This window comes from Empidonax traillii, unplaced genomic scaffold (assembly GCF_003031625.1).
Source record: "Empidonax traillii isolate 1590-97213 ecotype Southwest subspecies unplaced genomic scaffold, ASM303162v1 scaffold405:size801240, whole genome shotgun sequence".
NCBI classification, from domain to species: domain Eukaryota; kingdom Metazoa; phylum Chordata; class Aves; order Passeriformes; family Tyrannidae; genus Empidonax; species Empidonax traillii.
In genome coordinates this window covers 704158-719870 of record NW_020955598.1, presented here as the reverse complement: position 1 = coordinate 719870, position 15713 = coordinate 704158, and the positions used below count along the sequence as shown (strand labels likewise).

Here is a 15713-nt window from a genome sequence, read left to right as displayed (position 1 = left end):
CACTTACCTGCACATTTAGTGAAGTAAGAATTTTTCTGATTTTCATTAAAATTGAACGCTATTCTACACAGATCTAATTTTTGTGTAAATTATCCAGTCACATGCTGCTTGCACTCCAAGGACTGTGAACAGATTTCCTTTGCATATATTACAATTCAAAAGAAATTTCTAAAGGAAGATAAAATCTTGGCTAAACACTTCTTCATGGGCAATTCCTCAGTAAATTCAAACATTGTATTCCCACTGGAAGTTCACACATAAAATAACTCCACAATTCAGATTTCTGTTTTGTCCTTGGCTTACTTGATATATGAAGGACTACTGAAAAGAAGCAAGTAATCACATGACTACATATTCCATATTAAACAAATGCTACTAAGTTAATGCAATATCAGATATAAAAGAGATGGCTCCTGAAACTCACTTTCCTCATCTTCTGCAAGTTTTATTTATTCCTTATACACTTCTGACAGGCCAAAGTCATTTGCAAGTAGACTAAACAAATTTTACAATAGCAAAGAGGTAGAAAGTAACTCTTTACATATAACCTCTAACAAAGGCAACAAATAGCAAGTATTTCAAATAAAGAAAGTGAAAAAAAACCCCAGCACCTATATTACATTTTTTCTTATATTAACAGCCCAAAACTATGAAGGTACCCTAAAGAAACTCATTACTTTGACTTTAAGGACAAATAAAGGAAAAAAACTCAGAAGTTAAAGTAATTACTAAATCCCTAAAGATACTACAATGAGCTGGGAAGAGAATATGCACCTTTTGATTTCTTGGTTTAATACATCACTTCTAATTAACACTGTTTCTCTGTAGGAACCGTGTAATTCACACAATTCCCTATCAGATTGTACCAGATACTTCAACTGGGTTTAAACTCTTGTTATTGGAGGGGCTTTATTACATCTTAGTATCAAAACATTTCCAACACTTCCATTCGAGGTCAAAAATGAAAACTGCCTAGTTTTTGTTTCAGAATTAAAACCTTCTCAGCTCTTTTAAGTTTTAGATTTTGAAAAGCTTCCATTAGTAGTTGTATGGAAAAACTGAAGTGTCACAGCTTCACTAAAATGCTAATAAATCACTTGTAGAGTGCTCCACTTCACACCTTCACCTTGGTAAGGCACTTACAATCATCACACTGCCTCGAATGGATAACAAGTTACAGCTCAGGACAGGTCCATAAGGATATACTCACCTCCACCTCATCTCCTTCACCAATTTCTTTCTTGATGTCAGGGGGTGGTGGTAATCTGACTTCATTGAAGGGCACCTGGCGCTCTGGCTGCCAACTGGAAGTTGAAGAAGCATTAAATATTACTTTTCTATCATTTTCTTAATTTTAATTTTAGAACTCTGAATTTTAACTAAACTCATTCTTTCCATACAAGCAAGTCTGTTTCCTTATTGCTACAAAGCAAACCTTATAAGCAAAGGAACAAAACAATCATGTCAAGATAAAAGTATAATCTGGGAAGATATTTCATGGGAAGATTTTTAAGTTAGCTGAAAAATTTAACTTGACTGGGCTCATTAATGGCTTTCACAAAGCCCCGAGGAAAGATTATCAGATGATGTACTTATCTACTGTTCAAGTCATAGAGCCTTTGTACAGATGCAAGCTCTGCTTTGCAGTCCACCATGCAACCACGGGGTTCATCCATCTCTCCACCTCATATTTAACATTTCAACTTCTTCCCACCAAAGCTTTAAGTATTCCAGGAAAATGTGACTGATCTTTAAGAAACCTTTATATTTCTACCTGCAAACTTGCTGACACTCCCCAGTGTCTGGCAAACAGATTCAAATCCAAACATACCTTTATATCTGCTTATCAATACCAATTATTTCTAGGGATATAAAGTTTTACCTTCCTGTACAGAAAGGCTATTTATTTTACTGTGGTTGGCTCTACAAAGCATTTTACTTTTAGAAGTGTGTATTTTCAGTGCATTTTATGAAGACTACTGGAGCAATTCATATCCTGTTTTTTCCTGAAATTCGTTTCCTCCTACTCTGTAAATCTATAGAATACCATCAGCTGTTCCTCACTCTTTTAGGCAGAAACCCAACTGAAGACTCTACACAGGTTGAAATAGAACCAGGGAAAAAAAACACCCCAAAGAAGTTATTAACTTAGAATATCTGAGACTGATGGTATCTGACCATCAATTCTGCCCATCTTCAAGATACCAAGAGAACATATAAACCAACCTATAAAAGGAAGGACCACTGCAAGTCATTTGCTTTGCTTACTCCTAATACACCCAGACAGAGCAGCCTAAATTAGTGGAACAAGTCTGAGCATAAGGAGCAAAGGGCACCTCTGCAACTTTCTAGATGAAAAGATGGATGCATTTACACGTTTGCTCCAAAAAGAAAACTTAACCTCAAGCACTTCACTTCATGAAGAGGTGATGTATCACACAGTTTTGCTCTAGAAATTATTATGAGCTTTTTCTCTTAACGACAGTTTAAAAAACAACAAAACCCCATGAAGATGATTATTGAGGTACTGGAACACATCCAGAGAAGAGCAAGAAAGCTGGTGAAGGGTCTGATGAGGAGCAGCTGAGGGAGGTGGGGGTGTTCAGCCTGGAGAGAAGGAGGCTCTGAGAGCCCTTACTGCTCTCTACAGTGACCTGAAAGGAAGATGGAGCCACATGGAGACTGGTCTCTTCTCCCAGGTAAAAAATGATGGGATGAGAGGAAAGGGCCTCAAATTGTGCTGGGGAGGTTTAGATTGGGTATTAGGAAAAATTTCTTCACTGGAAAGGGTGGTCAGGCATTGGAACAGGGAGGTGGTGGAATCACCATCCCCAAAAGTGTTCAAAGGGCACGTGGATGTGGCACTTGGGGACATGGTTCAGTGGTGAACACCATGGTGCTGGGTCATCGGCTGGACTTGATCTTAGAGGTCCTTTCCAACCCTGAGGATTTTATTACATGAACAGTTTTTGTGGAGGATGGAAGGTATTTTGGTTATGTTATTTAAATCACATTCTATTTCAGAGAAATGGTGAAGGGGGCTGCCAAAAAGCCACTTGCAATTAAATTGCCCTTGTTGCAAAAGTAGTGGTTGCTACTCTCATGCTTTGGGTTTTTCCTCCCCCTCCCTGCCAAGGGAGGAAGTCCACAGTGGAAAAGGGCACAGAAGGCTCAGTTCTCAGAATACAAGCTACAGTTTTGATGGTAAAACTTTCTGAGACCAAAATTAAAACATCTTGCCGGTGAAATGCAAAACAAGATGTTTAAAGAGATTACTTGTGAATGGCTGCAAATTATCTACTGAGACAACCTGACAGAACTGACACCTGAGTTCCAAGGCATGAATTGAAAAAAAAAAAAAAAAAAAGTCCTTGCTTCTTATAACAGAGATGCTTTTCCTCTGAGAAGAAACGCTTTGGCTGCTTCAAACTCCAATGAGCCTCCATAAAACTTCACCTTAAGATCCAATTTTCTGTCTTACAGAGTAATAAAAGTTTCCAGTTCCTGAAACTTCTGCATTTGTTCTTCGCCTCCTTACTCTCCAAAAATGTCTCTTAATTAAGTATTGCTGTGGCCACAAAATCATTGCCAGCAGCCTGTGTTAGAACACCTAACTTGGGGTTAGGTGTAGATAGAGGCTGGCTAACAACAGCAGAAAATGCAAGTGACAGTTTGGATTGCCTATGCAGAATAGATGTGTTTATTTAGTTAGTGATGATCACTATCACAACAGTGAGAGGACAGGACTCTCTTGCCAACTTCTACTAAAGCTCTTATGAGCTCAGTAAAAAGCATAAGAATTGATCAGGTTTACATGACAGAGTAATGTGACTAGAACTGTGTACACACTTCCTCATCACACCTACTTTTAGGCAACAGAACACCCTACATACGTTGTAGCCCATCCTTTTTGGAGCATGGTTGCTGCTGCCAGGCCTTCTGTAAAACACATGGTTAACATGGATACTAAATATTAGAAATGTGTTTGCAAACAATTACACCCCTGCTGTGAACCACTGTCACTTCCTTTTGCTTATCTGGTTTCTGACATAAAAGTACACACTTTGAAAGCAATGAAAAGTAATTGCTTTTCTTTAAAAAGAAATATGGATGTTGAATATGAAACTGAAGATTTGTCACATCTCCTCAGACCACGGATAGGACAAAGGACCCAATTTTTTTTTCACTTGTTGGGTTTTGTGGTGGAGTATGAAAACCCGGGAGATGATAACAGCTTCCATTATCACTAGAGTGTTAGTACAAATTACAGTTGCCAGCTCATCTTTCAACTCTTTTCATGAAAGACAGACTAGAAAACAGGTTAAATGGAAACAAAGACTGGACTTCACAGAGTGAACCCCAGGATTAGTTTTTTCCCCCCCTAGGATTTCTTTTTACACACGTTTACATATGTACATACACACATATACACACCCTGCGATTATGTAACCAGGACTATAAACACTGTTTATAAAGACACACTTGCACACTCCCTAGCATTACCTTTATTATCCAGCAATCTTTCTTGAAGAAAGGCTCAAAGACTAATCTACAGGTTAGAGCTGGCAGAGTTTAGTTAACAATTTTCACATCAAAAGCTGACACATTTTATAGGATCTCCACCTAGTAACTGGAAGGGAAACAGGAAAGAGGATGTAGCTCACAGAATACTTTGAATTAGCACTGGAATCTCACAGGTAATCCATGGTGTTATCAGTCTGAACACTGAACAAGAGGTACTTATTTGTACTTCACCATCTCATGGATTATCCTTGGCTTGCCCGTACAAGTCCCTGGTAGCACTGCTGTGTTTGTATGTTAAATGAAGAGGGCCTTGTGGACAATTCTTTCTCAAGATTTGCTTCCACATTTGCACGCTTTTCCACTTGAAAACAATAGTTTTTTTGACTGGATATAATATACATGTGTATATTTTTCCTAATAGTTAAAAAGGAATCACCATCAGCACATTTCTGGCTTTCTTTGGTTGAGAACCCTGATCAGTATTCCTCATACATACACAGAATTGCTTATTTAAGTACTTCGTTGTTTTCCATCTTTTTCTGCTTTTGTGTAAGAGTATCAAACCTGTGCCACTTGTTCTTATTTTAATTAAATCTGATTGTCACATCTATGGGCATCACTAAAGATACCAGAGAATGGACAGGACTGTGTAACTCTAATACAGAGATTCAAGAAAGCAGTTCATGGAAGCTAAACAGAACAATGAGCCTGTCCTTCTAAAACTGTACCCTTCTAATGAAATCTGCTTCCTCTTAATGGCAAAACAATCAAACAAAAAACCAACAGCAAAAGCACAAAACTGAAATAATCTAGTTTTCAAATTATTATTTTTTAAATAAAATACTTACTTGTTTTCAAATACAACTGTCAGGGAGTCCTCATGAACATCTTTGATAAATCCCTAAAACAAAAACATATTTGTTATAAGAATGCATGTGAAATCAACATAAGGTCGCAATTTCAATACAGCCTGAAAGTGAGCCAAGACCATCTCTACCGCTAAGGTTCCAATTTAGGAAAGATCCAAGACACACTCCCACTGTTCCACAAGGTTGCTGATATCCTTAGCAGTCTGTTCCAAGACGTACAGAGCACAGGGATTGCTTCCAATGATTGCTCAAATCTGACCAGCACATTTACAACTGAACTCACCTGTTTTATCTACAGGTGTGCACATATGTTTTTACAGGAATACAAGGAGGCAAATCCAGGCAAAGGGGAGTTAGGCAAAAAGCTGGGCACAGCACTATTGGCTTCATAAGTGTTCTTCTCAACACAAAACTGAATCCCAAACAACTGTCCCTCAGAACAGCAAGTTTGGATCAAATTTGGCAACTGAGGCTGCCACAGAGCTAGTTATGGTATCATCTTTCAGGTACTAAATTGGGGACTGTATGAGGCCAAATGCCTGTAGGACCTCTCAGGGAAACAAAGAGAATACAGTAGTTCAGTTTTTTGCGCTTATATTTAGGGGGCACTGGATATGTCAAAAACGTGAAATTAAGTTCGTAATTTCTTGATTAAATAAGGCAGGCATGCTGAAAAAAAAAATTAAAAAAAATTATAAAAGAACACTACTCCTGCTTTTGCTGCAGCCTGGTATTTGCCCAAGCAGAGGTGGCCAAGCAGGACCCTGCAGTTTTAAAGGAGTAAGAGAGCTGCACAGCTATGTTCAGAGAAGTTCCAGGAAATCTGCTGAATGGATTATATCCACTTAAGAAACTGCCAGCTGAGGAGGACGAAGAACATATCAGCTGTGCACGAAGCAACCAGCCCAAGGAGGTATTATGTGTCAGCTCAGGGAAAGATAAATTTTGACACAGGAGATCCCTCCATGTAATGACGGACAGTAAAGGAGCCCACACTGACAGCTGGGCTACAAAGGGCCTACAAAAACAAATCTCCTTTTACCTGAGCTCTGCTCGGGCAATGCTGTGAAGGCATTTGCTCAAAACCTGCTTTTTTGCTCCCTGAGCTTCCCTCAAACCCATCTGTCAGCAGCACAAAAGACTGGTTCTAGCAGAAAGCACACTGGTAACCCTGAACAAAGCAGGTCACTAGAAATCATCCTGCTCAACCACCCAGTGTGCTTCTAATAAAATAAACCCTCGCAAAGGCCATCCTGCTACTGCAAGGCAAGGAAGGCAAATCTCCTTCTTGGAAAGGTAAGTAACTGAAATAGTCGGTAATAAAATACAGCCATATCCAGGGACTTTCAGGGAGTCTCTAGACAGGTGAACTGGATGGAATACAGAGCTTTGTCTGTTTAAGGATGCAAAGAGCACACAAAATGTTACTGCCTTAAGTATGTGTAAGCCAGCAATAGAGGAAAAGCAGAGCTACTACCAAATTCACGCTACAAAATGTCCCCTTTAAACAAGGCTCCACATGGGGACAAATTAACACGGCGTAAAGTGCAGGAAATAACAGTTATTCTGCTACAATTCATCCAAACTCTATTCAGGGGCAAAACACCCCACTCACAGCACTGCAAACCAACATCAGGCTGTCCAGCATTCCACTACATGACAACTTATCAACAGAAAGCAGTATTTACAGAGAGAGATTAGCAGCCATTTATCTGCATTCCAAGAGACCGTGATTCAAAGTTAGTCTTTGCCTCTTTATGCGGCTTTAATTCATAGCTGAACCTGATCTCTTATTTATGTTACTTTGTGTTCTCACAGTGCTCAATATGTCTTTAGTTGCTAAGGTCAGCCTATGGTAACTAAAAATTTATTCTGCGGATCAGAATTCAGTTCTTTCCTCTGTTAAAAAAACACAACTTCAGAATCAATCAGGTACCTTAAAATATCTGAAAAATATTCAGAAATTAATGCTCTGTCGAGTTTAGAAAGTCCTGAACCCACTGACTACCTACAGATTTCACTAATAAGACAAAAGAAGTGCAAAAAAGGAATCAAATTATTTCAGACAATGAGCCCATTGCCAGGTGAAGTGTGGCTTTCCGTGTAAGGCACAAATAGGTTCAGCATTCACAGTCACCTTTTCAAGCTCAGCCCAACTGAAGAATGCCAGGGCTGAATGGAGCAGCAGCGCAGAGATACGGCTCTCAGCAGACCAGCAGCTGACACTGCACAAACGTCAGCTGCATGAACAGGAGCACCGGGCACTTTTTAATAAAATTTAAAGTACAAATTCCAACAAAGAGTCGGTGCCATTTTACAGGTCCATGTGGGTTTCAGGAACTCCTTTCACAAAGTGAAGTCTTTCCATTCAAAGTGTGCGCTCTGCTCTCCCCTCCCACAGGAGAACATAATGCAGACTCATGGCAGACACGTGGGCAGGAACTGCCTTGGAATTACCTGAACAGCTTTTCCAGCTGGCATTCCCAAACTCTTTCATCCAGTATTTACATATGAGAAATACTCAAAACCAAGTATAACATTTATGAAGCATGCACTTCAGGTCAGAAATGCACATGTGTGAAGTATTAAATAAAATTATATAATCATTAAATAATTATATTGTTGTGATGCCTGGAAAAAATCTGATCAGATGAACACAGGACTAACAGTGAAGGAGTAACATAAAAGTAAAAATTCCCAAGTACAAATCTTCCTACTATTATCAATTTCCTTACAGCTGTGGGGATGAGATCACATTTATAGGAACTGAAGCATAGCAGCCTCTGAGGTACTACAGACTACATGGTTCACTTGTAACTAGAAATAATAAGAATCCAAAATAGGTTTTAAATACAGCTCTCTAAGAAATTATTCCATTATTGCCAAGAAAGATGCCAAAGGTTCATCAGAACACTTTTTTCCAAGTAAAAATTCCTGCATATTATTTTCTAACCTACAATCCTGACTGTACACATTATCAGCTGTCACAACTTCAAGATAAAAAAGTGAAATAGGTTTCATGCATGTCGGGATGAGATTCAGTGGAGTTTTAAAAGAAGTGTTCCAAGAGCCCAGGATTATTTAATTAAAAAAAAAAAAAGTTTTACAAAAAACCCCATGACATTAAGATATTTCACAATACAAAACAGATTTTTTAACATCAAAAGTTATGGTAAATCCCATAAATTCACAAGGATTTCTTTAGAAAGGGTGTAATGCACATAAAACAGAGAAGTAAATACCCTGCTTTTCAATTAGGGAGTATATCAATGAGGTAGTCTATATAAATAGATTTGCACTAGTCATGCCTGATATTGTATCAAAAACATTCTCTACTAAATTAAGTAATGATGCATCACCTTAACTTCTGCTCAAATGAACAAAGTACTTCATTACTGAAATCTAATTTCGCAGTGTTGTCTAAGACAGATAACGCCAGCACCTAAGTTTGAAGAGTCCTATGTTCCTAACATATCACTCCATGTATCTTCATTCCACATAAAGGAATGAGGCAGATCTAACAAGAGACCACCAAACATACAATCAATAAACACAGTGGCATCAAAACACATAGTGAGGAAATGTACTATTAACAAGCAAGCTTACACATAACCTGTGTGTTTTACATCACCTACAAAACTGTGGAGGGCAAAAAGGGAAGAAAAATTGGCATGACTTCATCTTGCCAGAGCCCAGATTTGGCCCGTGCAGATATTAATGTCAGTCACTGGGAGCAGGATCTCTGGCAGTCCATGTATGCCCTGCTCGCTGCAGCCCAGCTCAGAGGCAGGAGTCTGTACTGTACTCCAGCTATTAATGTCCTGCTGGCTCCACAGGCACTTGGGTTCAGACCTGTCTCTGCCACTCACTTGGCAGGAGCTGGGCTCCCAGCACCAGCACCTGGAAAGGACAGGATCAGAGACCCAGCAAATCTGACACAGAGCTGCACCGAGGGCAGGGGGAACAGGGTAGGGAACTGTGAACGAATCATCTGCCACCAAAATCACTGCAGCTGAGACTTCATTTCATAATAGACACTCTCTTTCCCTTTTACCTGGGTTTTGCTCATGGATTTAGGATTAGGATCTGCTGATAACATAAACGGATCAAGACTTACTGAAGTGCCCTTACAGTGAACTGTATGTCTCTGTGTCTGTGTATATATATATATATATACACACACACACATACCCACACACAAAGACACTACCTTTTTTTAGATCCACTTCCAGGCAAAGTCACAAAATGTGTAAAACAGGTAATCCAAGTTCCCTCTGCATTCTGCTTTCTTAAATTTATCTGATCCCCAAGAAGGGTGGTCGAATTTAAAAATGAAGTGCTGTTAGTTTAGCTGCAAACTTTCTTTCCAGGGACAGCCACTGTTCTGGCTCTGGAGTCCCACATACCTGCACACTAAAAACCATATTAATATCACCTTACCCACTGCTGACTCAATTCCAAACAGCAAACACTTGGGCATCTGGTACCATGGACTGTTTCTGAACCGGTGATATAAAGGTCAAGCAGCCTGTATCCAGTTACCAAGCCTTTCCCTCCTTTTCAGATGCAAGAAGCCTTCGTATTTCTAACACTGATACACAACTGTTTCATGTAACAAATATATCCCTCAGTAATAATTATTTCATGTATCTCATGCTGAGCCTCCAAGGAAAAAAAAAAGAAAATAAATGAAAGCAAATGCAAGAAACTTGTAAATAATCAAATCACTTGACAAGAAAGAATGAACTTGGTGAAGTATTATTTTCATTAGGAGTGATTAGCTGCACCTGCTTATACAAGGAATTGATAAAAGCAAGCAGCTGCAGTTTGCTGCAAAACACAAACATTACAAACAGGCATTAGGTAAGAAAAATACTATCGTATCCATTTTAGTTTCATTTATGACATTACTACTTATTTTCATTCACAATCACAATCATTACAACATGTAAAATCAAGGATCTTTTTAACAGTTATGCAAGAACTTCAGCACTGAATCCCCTGGTTTAGGCTTATTCATGGAAGTCTAAATGACTCATTGCTTATACTGCTTTCTTCATAAGCATATTCCCAAAGGGCAAAACTTCCAGAAGACACCCTCCACTGATCAGGTACCTCAGCAATCAATAAGCACTGCCTCTGGCATCTCCCTGAAAGGCTCAAGCAAATGGCTTGTCAACAGGAACAATGACTACAGCTACTTCTTGCAGGACTCTATGCAACTCTCAAGAGATCACCAGCACCTTTAAAATGTCTGAAATTTCCCACCCATACAGATATAGGGCTAGATGTAACTCAAAAAAGCTGACTATCATAACACAGTTGAGACTTTCAAAGGAAAAGCCAAAGGTTATTCCAGTTTCTATGTTCCCTGGTATAGTAGTTGTGCATGAATAACTGTGTAAGCTACACTCCTAATGACAAGTTCCTAGTTTAATAGCCATGGAGCTAAAAGCCACTCAAAACAACTCAAGTTGTTTTCAAAGCCACTAATTAAAAACTGTAAGAAAAATTAAAAAATAATTATATTTTTATTGATGCATAAACTCTCCCACAGAATTGCTCACCATGTTTTGACTCTACATGTGGAGAAATGGTGTGTACTTCTCATTCATCACTTTTTCCCCTTAGTCATATTTTGGCTAGTCTCTACCTTGAGGCCAGCGCCAACTCCTGCTACCAGCACTTAGCTTAGTCCTGTTAGCAGAACAACTGCACCTCATGAAACAGGAGCAGGACAACAAGGAAGCACTTCAGAACCTGTAAATTAAAGGTTGAGTTCCATTCTAATTCATGCTTTTATTTATTTTATGCCCTTATATATTCTAAAGAGCTACTACTGGAAGAACACAAGGGCACGCAGCACCACTGAATGTGTTCTAGCACATTCAAGTCCCTACAAGGAAGAATGCAAGGGATTTCAGAGCTATTCAGATTCTACTGAAAGACTCAAGTAGAGGAAGTGATTTGGTGTTCAATTTATGTACCCTGGATCTTACTGTAAGGCCCAACCTATTTCACAGCAGCTGACAATCGTCCTCATGAATAAAGTGCATCCCCAGGGTTCTGATTTGCATACAAGGGAGCACACACAGGCTGATGGAGATATTGCGTGAAACAGAAGCTTTAGCCTTGTTCTTCCAAAAGCCCTTTACAACTGGCAGGTCCAGAGGCAATGGGCACAAATTGGAACACAGAAATTTCTGCATGAATGTTAGGGAACTTTTTTTTTTTACCGTGAGAATGACTGAGCAGAAGCACAGTTTGGTTGGGAGGTTGTAGACTCTCCATCCTCTGAGATATTCAAAAGCCATCTAGACATGGATGACTGGCTCTAGGTGGCCCTGCTTGAGCAGGGTGTGGACCAGATGAATTCCCAGTCTCTGCCAGCCTCAACCCTCTGTGAGTCTGTGAACTACTTCGTGATCTTAATGACACAGAGAACCATCATCCTGCCAATGCTGCAGTCAGGTCAAGAGGAGGCTGGGAGTATTTAGCTTCCACTCTCTTCAACTCACACAGGGGCCAAAGAAATCCAGGTATTTTTGACCATTTCACATACAAAAAAAGTCTAACATCCAAAGACAAAAACTAACCTGCCATCTAGCCCTCATCTAAAAACCATCAACTGTTCTGCTCTCAGGAAGCCCTCAATGCACCTCAAACACACGCAAACTCTTAACTAAGGGACTTGAGCAACCCTGTCTGTTCTCCCCTCTGTTCCATGGCACAAAACTCCCCATTTTTCCCAAGTCCATCACCACTTCAAGTCCCATCAGTGCCATCTGTTCTACAAAGACAACAAATCCTCAATATACACATGCAAAGCCTTCTGAACTCCAGGAAGTGGCTGAACACTGGCTCTGCTGTGTAGTGGTTGAGAACCTGGGATAAAACTCAAGGTAAATGCTGTCCTGTTGTCCAGATTTTATCATTTACATAAAGCAATGAAAAAAAAAAGGAAAGCATAAATTAAGCTTGGTTATTTAGAAACAGGAGTTTAAAATTAGATCATAATTATGCTTTTTCTTGTACAAAAATTCAAAAAGGTACCTTGGGATCTACCATAGCCACAGCTGTTGCCCACTGATTCATGCATCATGAAAAGCATTTTGAGTTTTCATGTATTTTAATAAAGAACCTAATTTTCTGTACTAAAAATTTATAGCAACCATAGTGTATATGGTTGTATGTTCATAATGCATACATACAATGTATGTTCTTCCAACATGTACAGAGAACTCCTCCTTAAAACTGAAGAGCAATTGTTAGAGGAACAAAAGAATCTACGTAGAGTATCGTTTACCATGGTCATACCTCCAGTAAGTACTGAAAACCCACTACAATGCTCCAACAGATTTAAGCTGTTTAAGAACATTTGTTCTACTACAGCCAAGTTGCAGACCATAGTAACAACTCATTAAAAAAAAAAAAAACAAACAACTCTCATGTTACTGTTTACATAATTATTTTGGGTTTTATCTCTGTTGGCATAGCAGGATCTTTCTCATCTCATGTACCTGGAGGTATGTTGGGCTAATGACTCTGAATTCAGACTAAGGGCAAATCTTAATTTCATCCCATCTTACAAATTCTGCTTTTCTCTTCAGAAAACTTTTGCCACCTTCCATAAAATTCCATACAACGTCATGTGGCTCAGACAACATGAGCCTCTTCTCATTATCTTGCACACAGCAGGATCAGTGCTTCCTAAATGAGACTGACACACCTCCCTCCTTTGCTTCAGAAACTTTAAACTGCAATTGTCTAGGAGTGTTACCTAGTTCCAAAATACATGCAGAGCCTCTGCCTACCTCAACTCCACAAAATGGAGTCACTGACACATTTCACTTCAAGTAGCTCACAAGAATAATCTTTTAAAATCGTGTTCCTTTGGTCTATTTGGTTTGGGGTTTTTGGTTTTTTGAGTTTTTTTTTCCCCTCCACATTAACAGTGGATTACTCTGAATTGAGGCTTTGATCATTGTGTATCCAATCACTCTAACCTGCCTTCATCCACCATGAAGACGCCACCACTAGACTTAATCCTCATTTCATTGATCTCAAAGGCATTCTGCCATTTTTAATTAAAACTTCTGCTTTTGTTAGTCAGCGTTCATATGGCTAAAACACGATGGTGCTAATCCAAGTCTGACAATTCTCACTGACTTAGGAGCAGACGTCATCGTTGCAGATTTTACATCAGGTTTATTGCAATAAATTCTGTGCACGCATATCCCTTCAGTCCAAGAATTCAGCACACCAGCTCATACTCCCATGAGACTCACATTCCTCTTAAGCAGAAGAAACAACTAATCCATGGTTTGTAAACTTGTCCAAGAACACAAAGCTAAGAAGAGCGTTTCCAAATTCTGGGCTTCCTAAGGGGCAGTGGAAAAAAAAATTAATTTTATTTCAGAGCATCCTGTTCCAGATGCAAATGGTTCTAATGTGGGTTTCTGCGTTTGTTACTTTGAGTTCAACAAAATAATGTACCTGATTTAGAAAATGTATTATCTACCGATTGTAGTAAAAAATTTCAGAGGGTTCCCTATCAAGGGGATGCAGGTTACCCCATGCATTCCTTCCCCATAAGAGTATCTTCCATTTGTCATGGCCAGTTGAAAAAACTAACTCCTGAAGTCAGCTGGTTCCAATCCCTTAAAACCAACTGCCTGCACATACTGTACAATTACCACATGACTTCCAAGCCAAATCCACAGCTGCACACAGGAAATTCAGAGCGGGGGAAAAAAAAAGAAAAAGGACAACCCCACGCCCCCCAGTGCAACACTGGCTGTGCATGTGGTTGGGCACAATAGCTAAAGAGAGTCCTGAGATTAAATCCTCCCAGAACACAGCCACGCTGCGTGCTCACAATACCGGCTGGAATCAGCCCTTCTGCAAAGGAAGACAGGAGGCTATTGCCATAAAAAGAGCTGGGATTCTTAAACATCTGAAGCCAGGCTTAAGGGAAAATGACTGACAGGCAACAGCTGAGAGCATTCTGCATTGATCCTGTACCATCCTGACATTCCAGAGAGGGTGATGGTGAAGGAAGATTTCTGACGGCATAAATAAACTCGAAATTTCAAAAAAAAATTTTATTTTAAATATTTAAAAAAATCATTATTACCACCCCGGCTCTCCCCATGCCACCCAAAAACCCCCACATCTCGACAAACCAACCCCCTCCCATCCCCACACGCCCACCCCCCCTCCCCAAAACGAAGGCCCGGGGAATTCCCCCCCGGCCCTGCCGGCGGCTCTGCCTTCCCACCACACGACCCTCCCCTGAGCGCAGCCCTCGCCAGCCCCGTCACCGCCGCCCCTCGCCGCCACCGCCCCGCTCCATCCCCGCCGCCCCCGGCCCCGCGGCCCCCGCACCTTCCCCGCTGCCCGCGCCCTCCCCCGCGGCCCCGCAGCCCCGGCCCCGCCGGGCGCGGAGCCCCCGCCGCCGGTACCTTGTAGAAGGCCCCGTTGGAGCCGCGCACTTCCACCGTCAGCTCCTCCATGTTGGGGCCGCAAAGGACGCCGGGACGAGCTTCTAGAAACTGTCACCGCGGGGGGAGCGAGGGAGCACCGCCCGCCCCCTCCGCCCCCCGGCTCCTCCCGCTCCTCCCGCTGCTCGGCGGGGCGGGCCTTGCGGGACGGGGTCCCGGGAAAGGCTCCCCGGCGCCGGCGGAGCGGGGCGTTCCCTGCAGGACGGGGTTCCCGGGGAGGGCTCCCCGCTGTTCCCTCCCCGCCCGCCGGCGCTGAGGGGGGAGCGCGGGAGCCCCCGCGGGAGCGGCCGCGTGAGGGGGGGGGGCGGCGGCGGGGCCGGCGCTGCGCGGACAATGCGGAGCGGGGCTGCTCCTGTTCTAACGAACGGTCGTTGGAAAGGCCGGGCCTGAGGGGACGCCTTCGGCTCCCGAGCTGCCCCCGGGGCCGGGCGTGTCAAAATGGTGCCCGGCACCCTTGCGTCGGGCCCGGCTTTGTCCCTCACGCAGACCCCGAGGGTGCCCGCCCTGCCCTGCCCCGCCCTGCTCACACGGGGTGTGGGGCTGTCCTGCCTGCCTCCCCCAGGAAAAAAAAATAAAAATAAAATGTGCCTGTGCCGCTCGATGACCCTCGCCACACACTCGGACGCCAATTATGCTGCGAGCTGGATGCTCACATAAGCTTAGTCATGCAGAGCCTGATGAACGGCCTGTGTGCCTTTGCCAAAATGCATATGTTTTTGCATTAGCTTTAAATATAGAACCATGGAATCATCAAGGTGGGAAGAGACCTTCAGGACCATCAAGGCCAACCACAACCCAGCACTGCCATTGTAACCCC

The 15713-nt window shown here is 41.7% G+C and overlaps 1 protein-coding gene across 2 annotated transcripts in view; it reads right to left on the bottom strand.

Moving 5' to 3' along the window:
• FXR1 (FMR1 autosomal homolog 1) overlaps window positions 1-14984 on the bottom strand; it is a 32776-nt gene extending 17792 nt beyond the window's left edge. For both annotated transcript variants that reach the window (XM_027893784.1, XM_027893785.1), the window contains exons 1-3: window positions 14858-14984; window positions 5373-5425; window positions 1211-1304 (exon numbers count right to left, since the gene is read on the bottom strand). In XM_027893784.1, the coding sequence (XP_027749585.1) occupies window positions 1211-1304; window positions 5373-5425; window positions 14858-14908 (198 nt within the window). In that variant the 5' untranslated portion in view covers window positions 14909-14984. The remainder of the gene's footprint in view (window positions 1-1210; window positions 1305-5372; window positions 5426-14857) is intronic.
• Window positions 14985-15713: the final 729 nt, after the last annotated feature.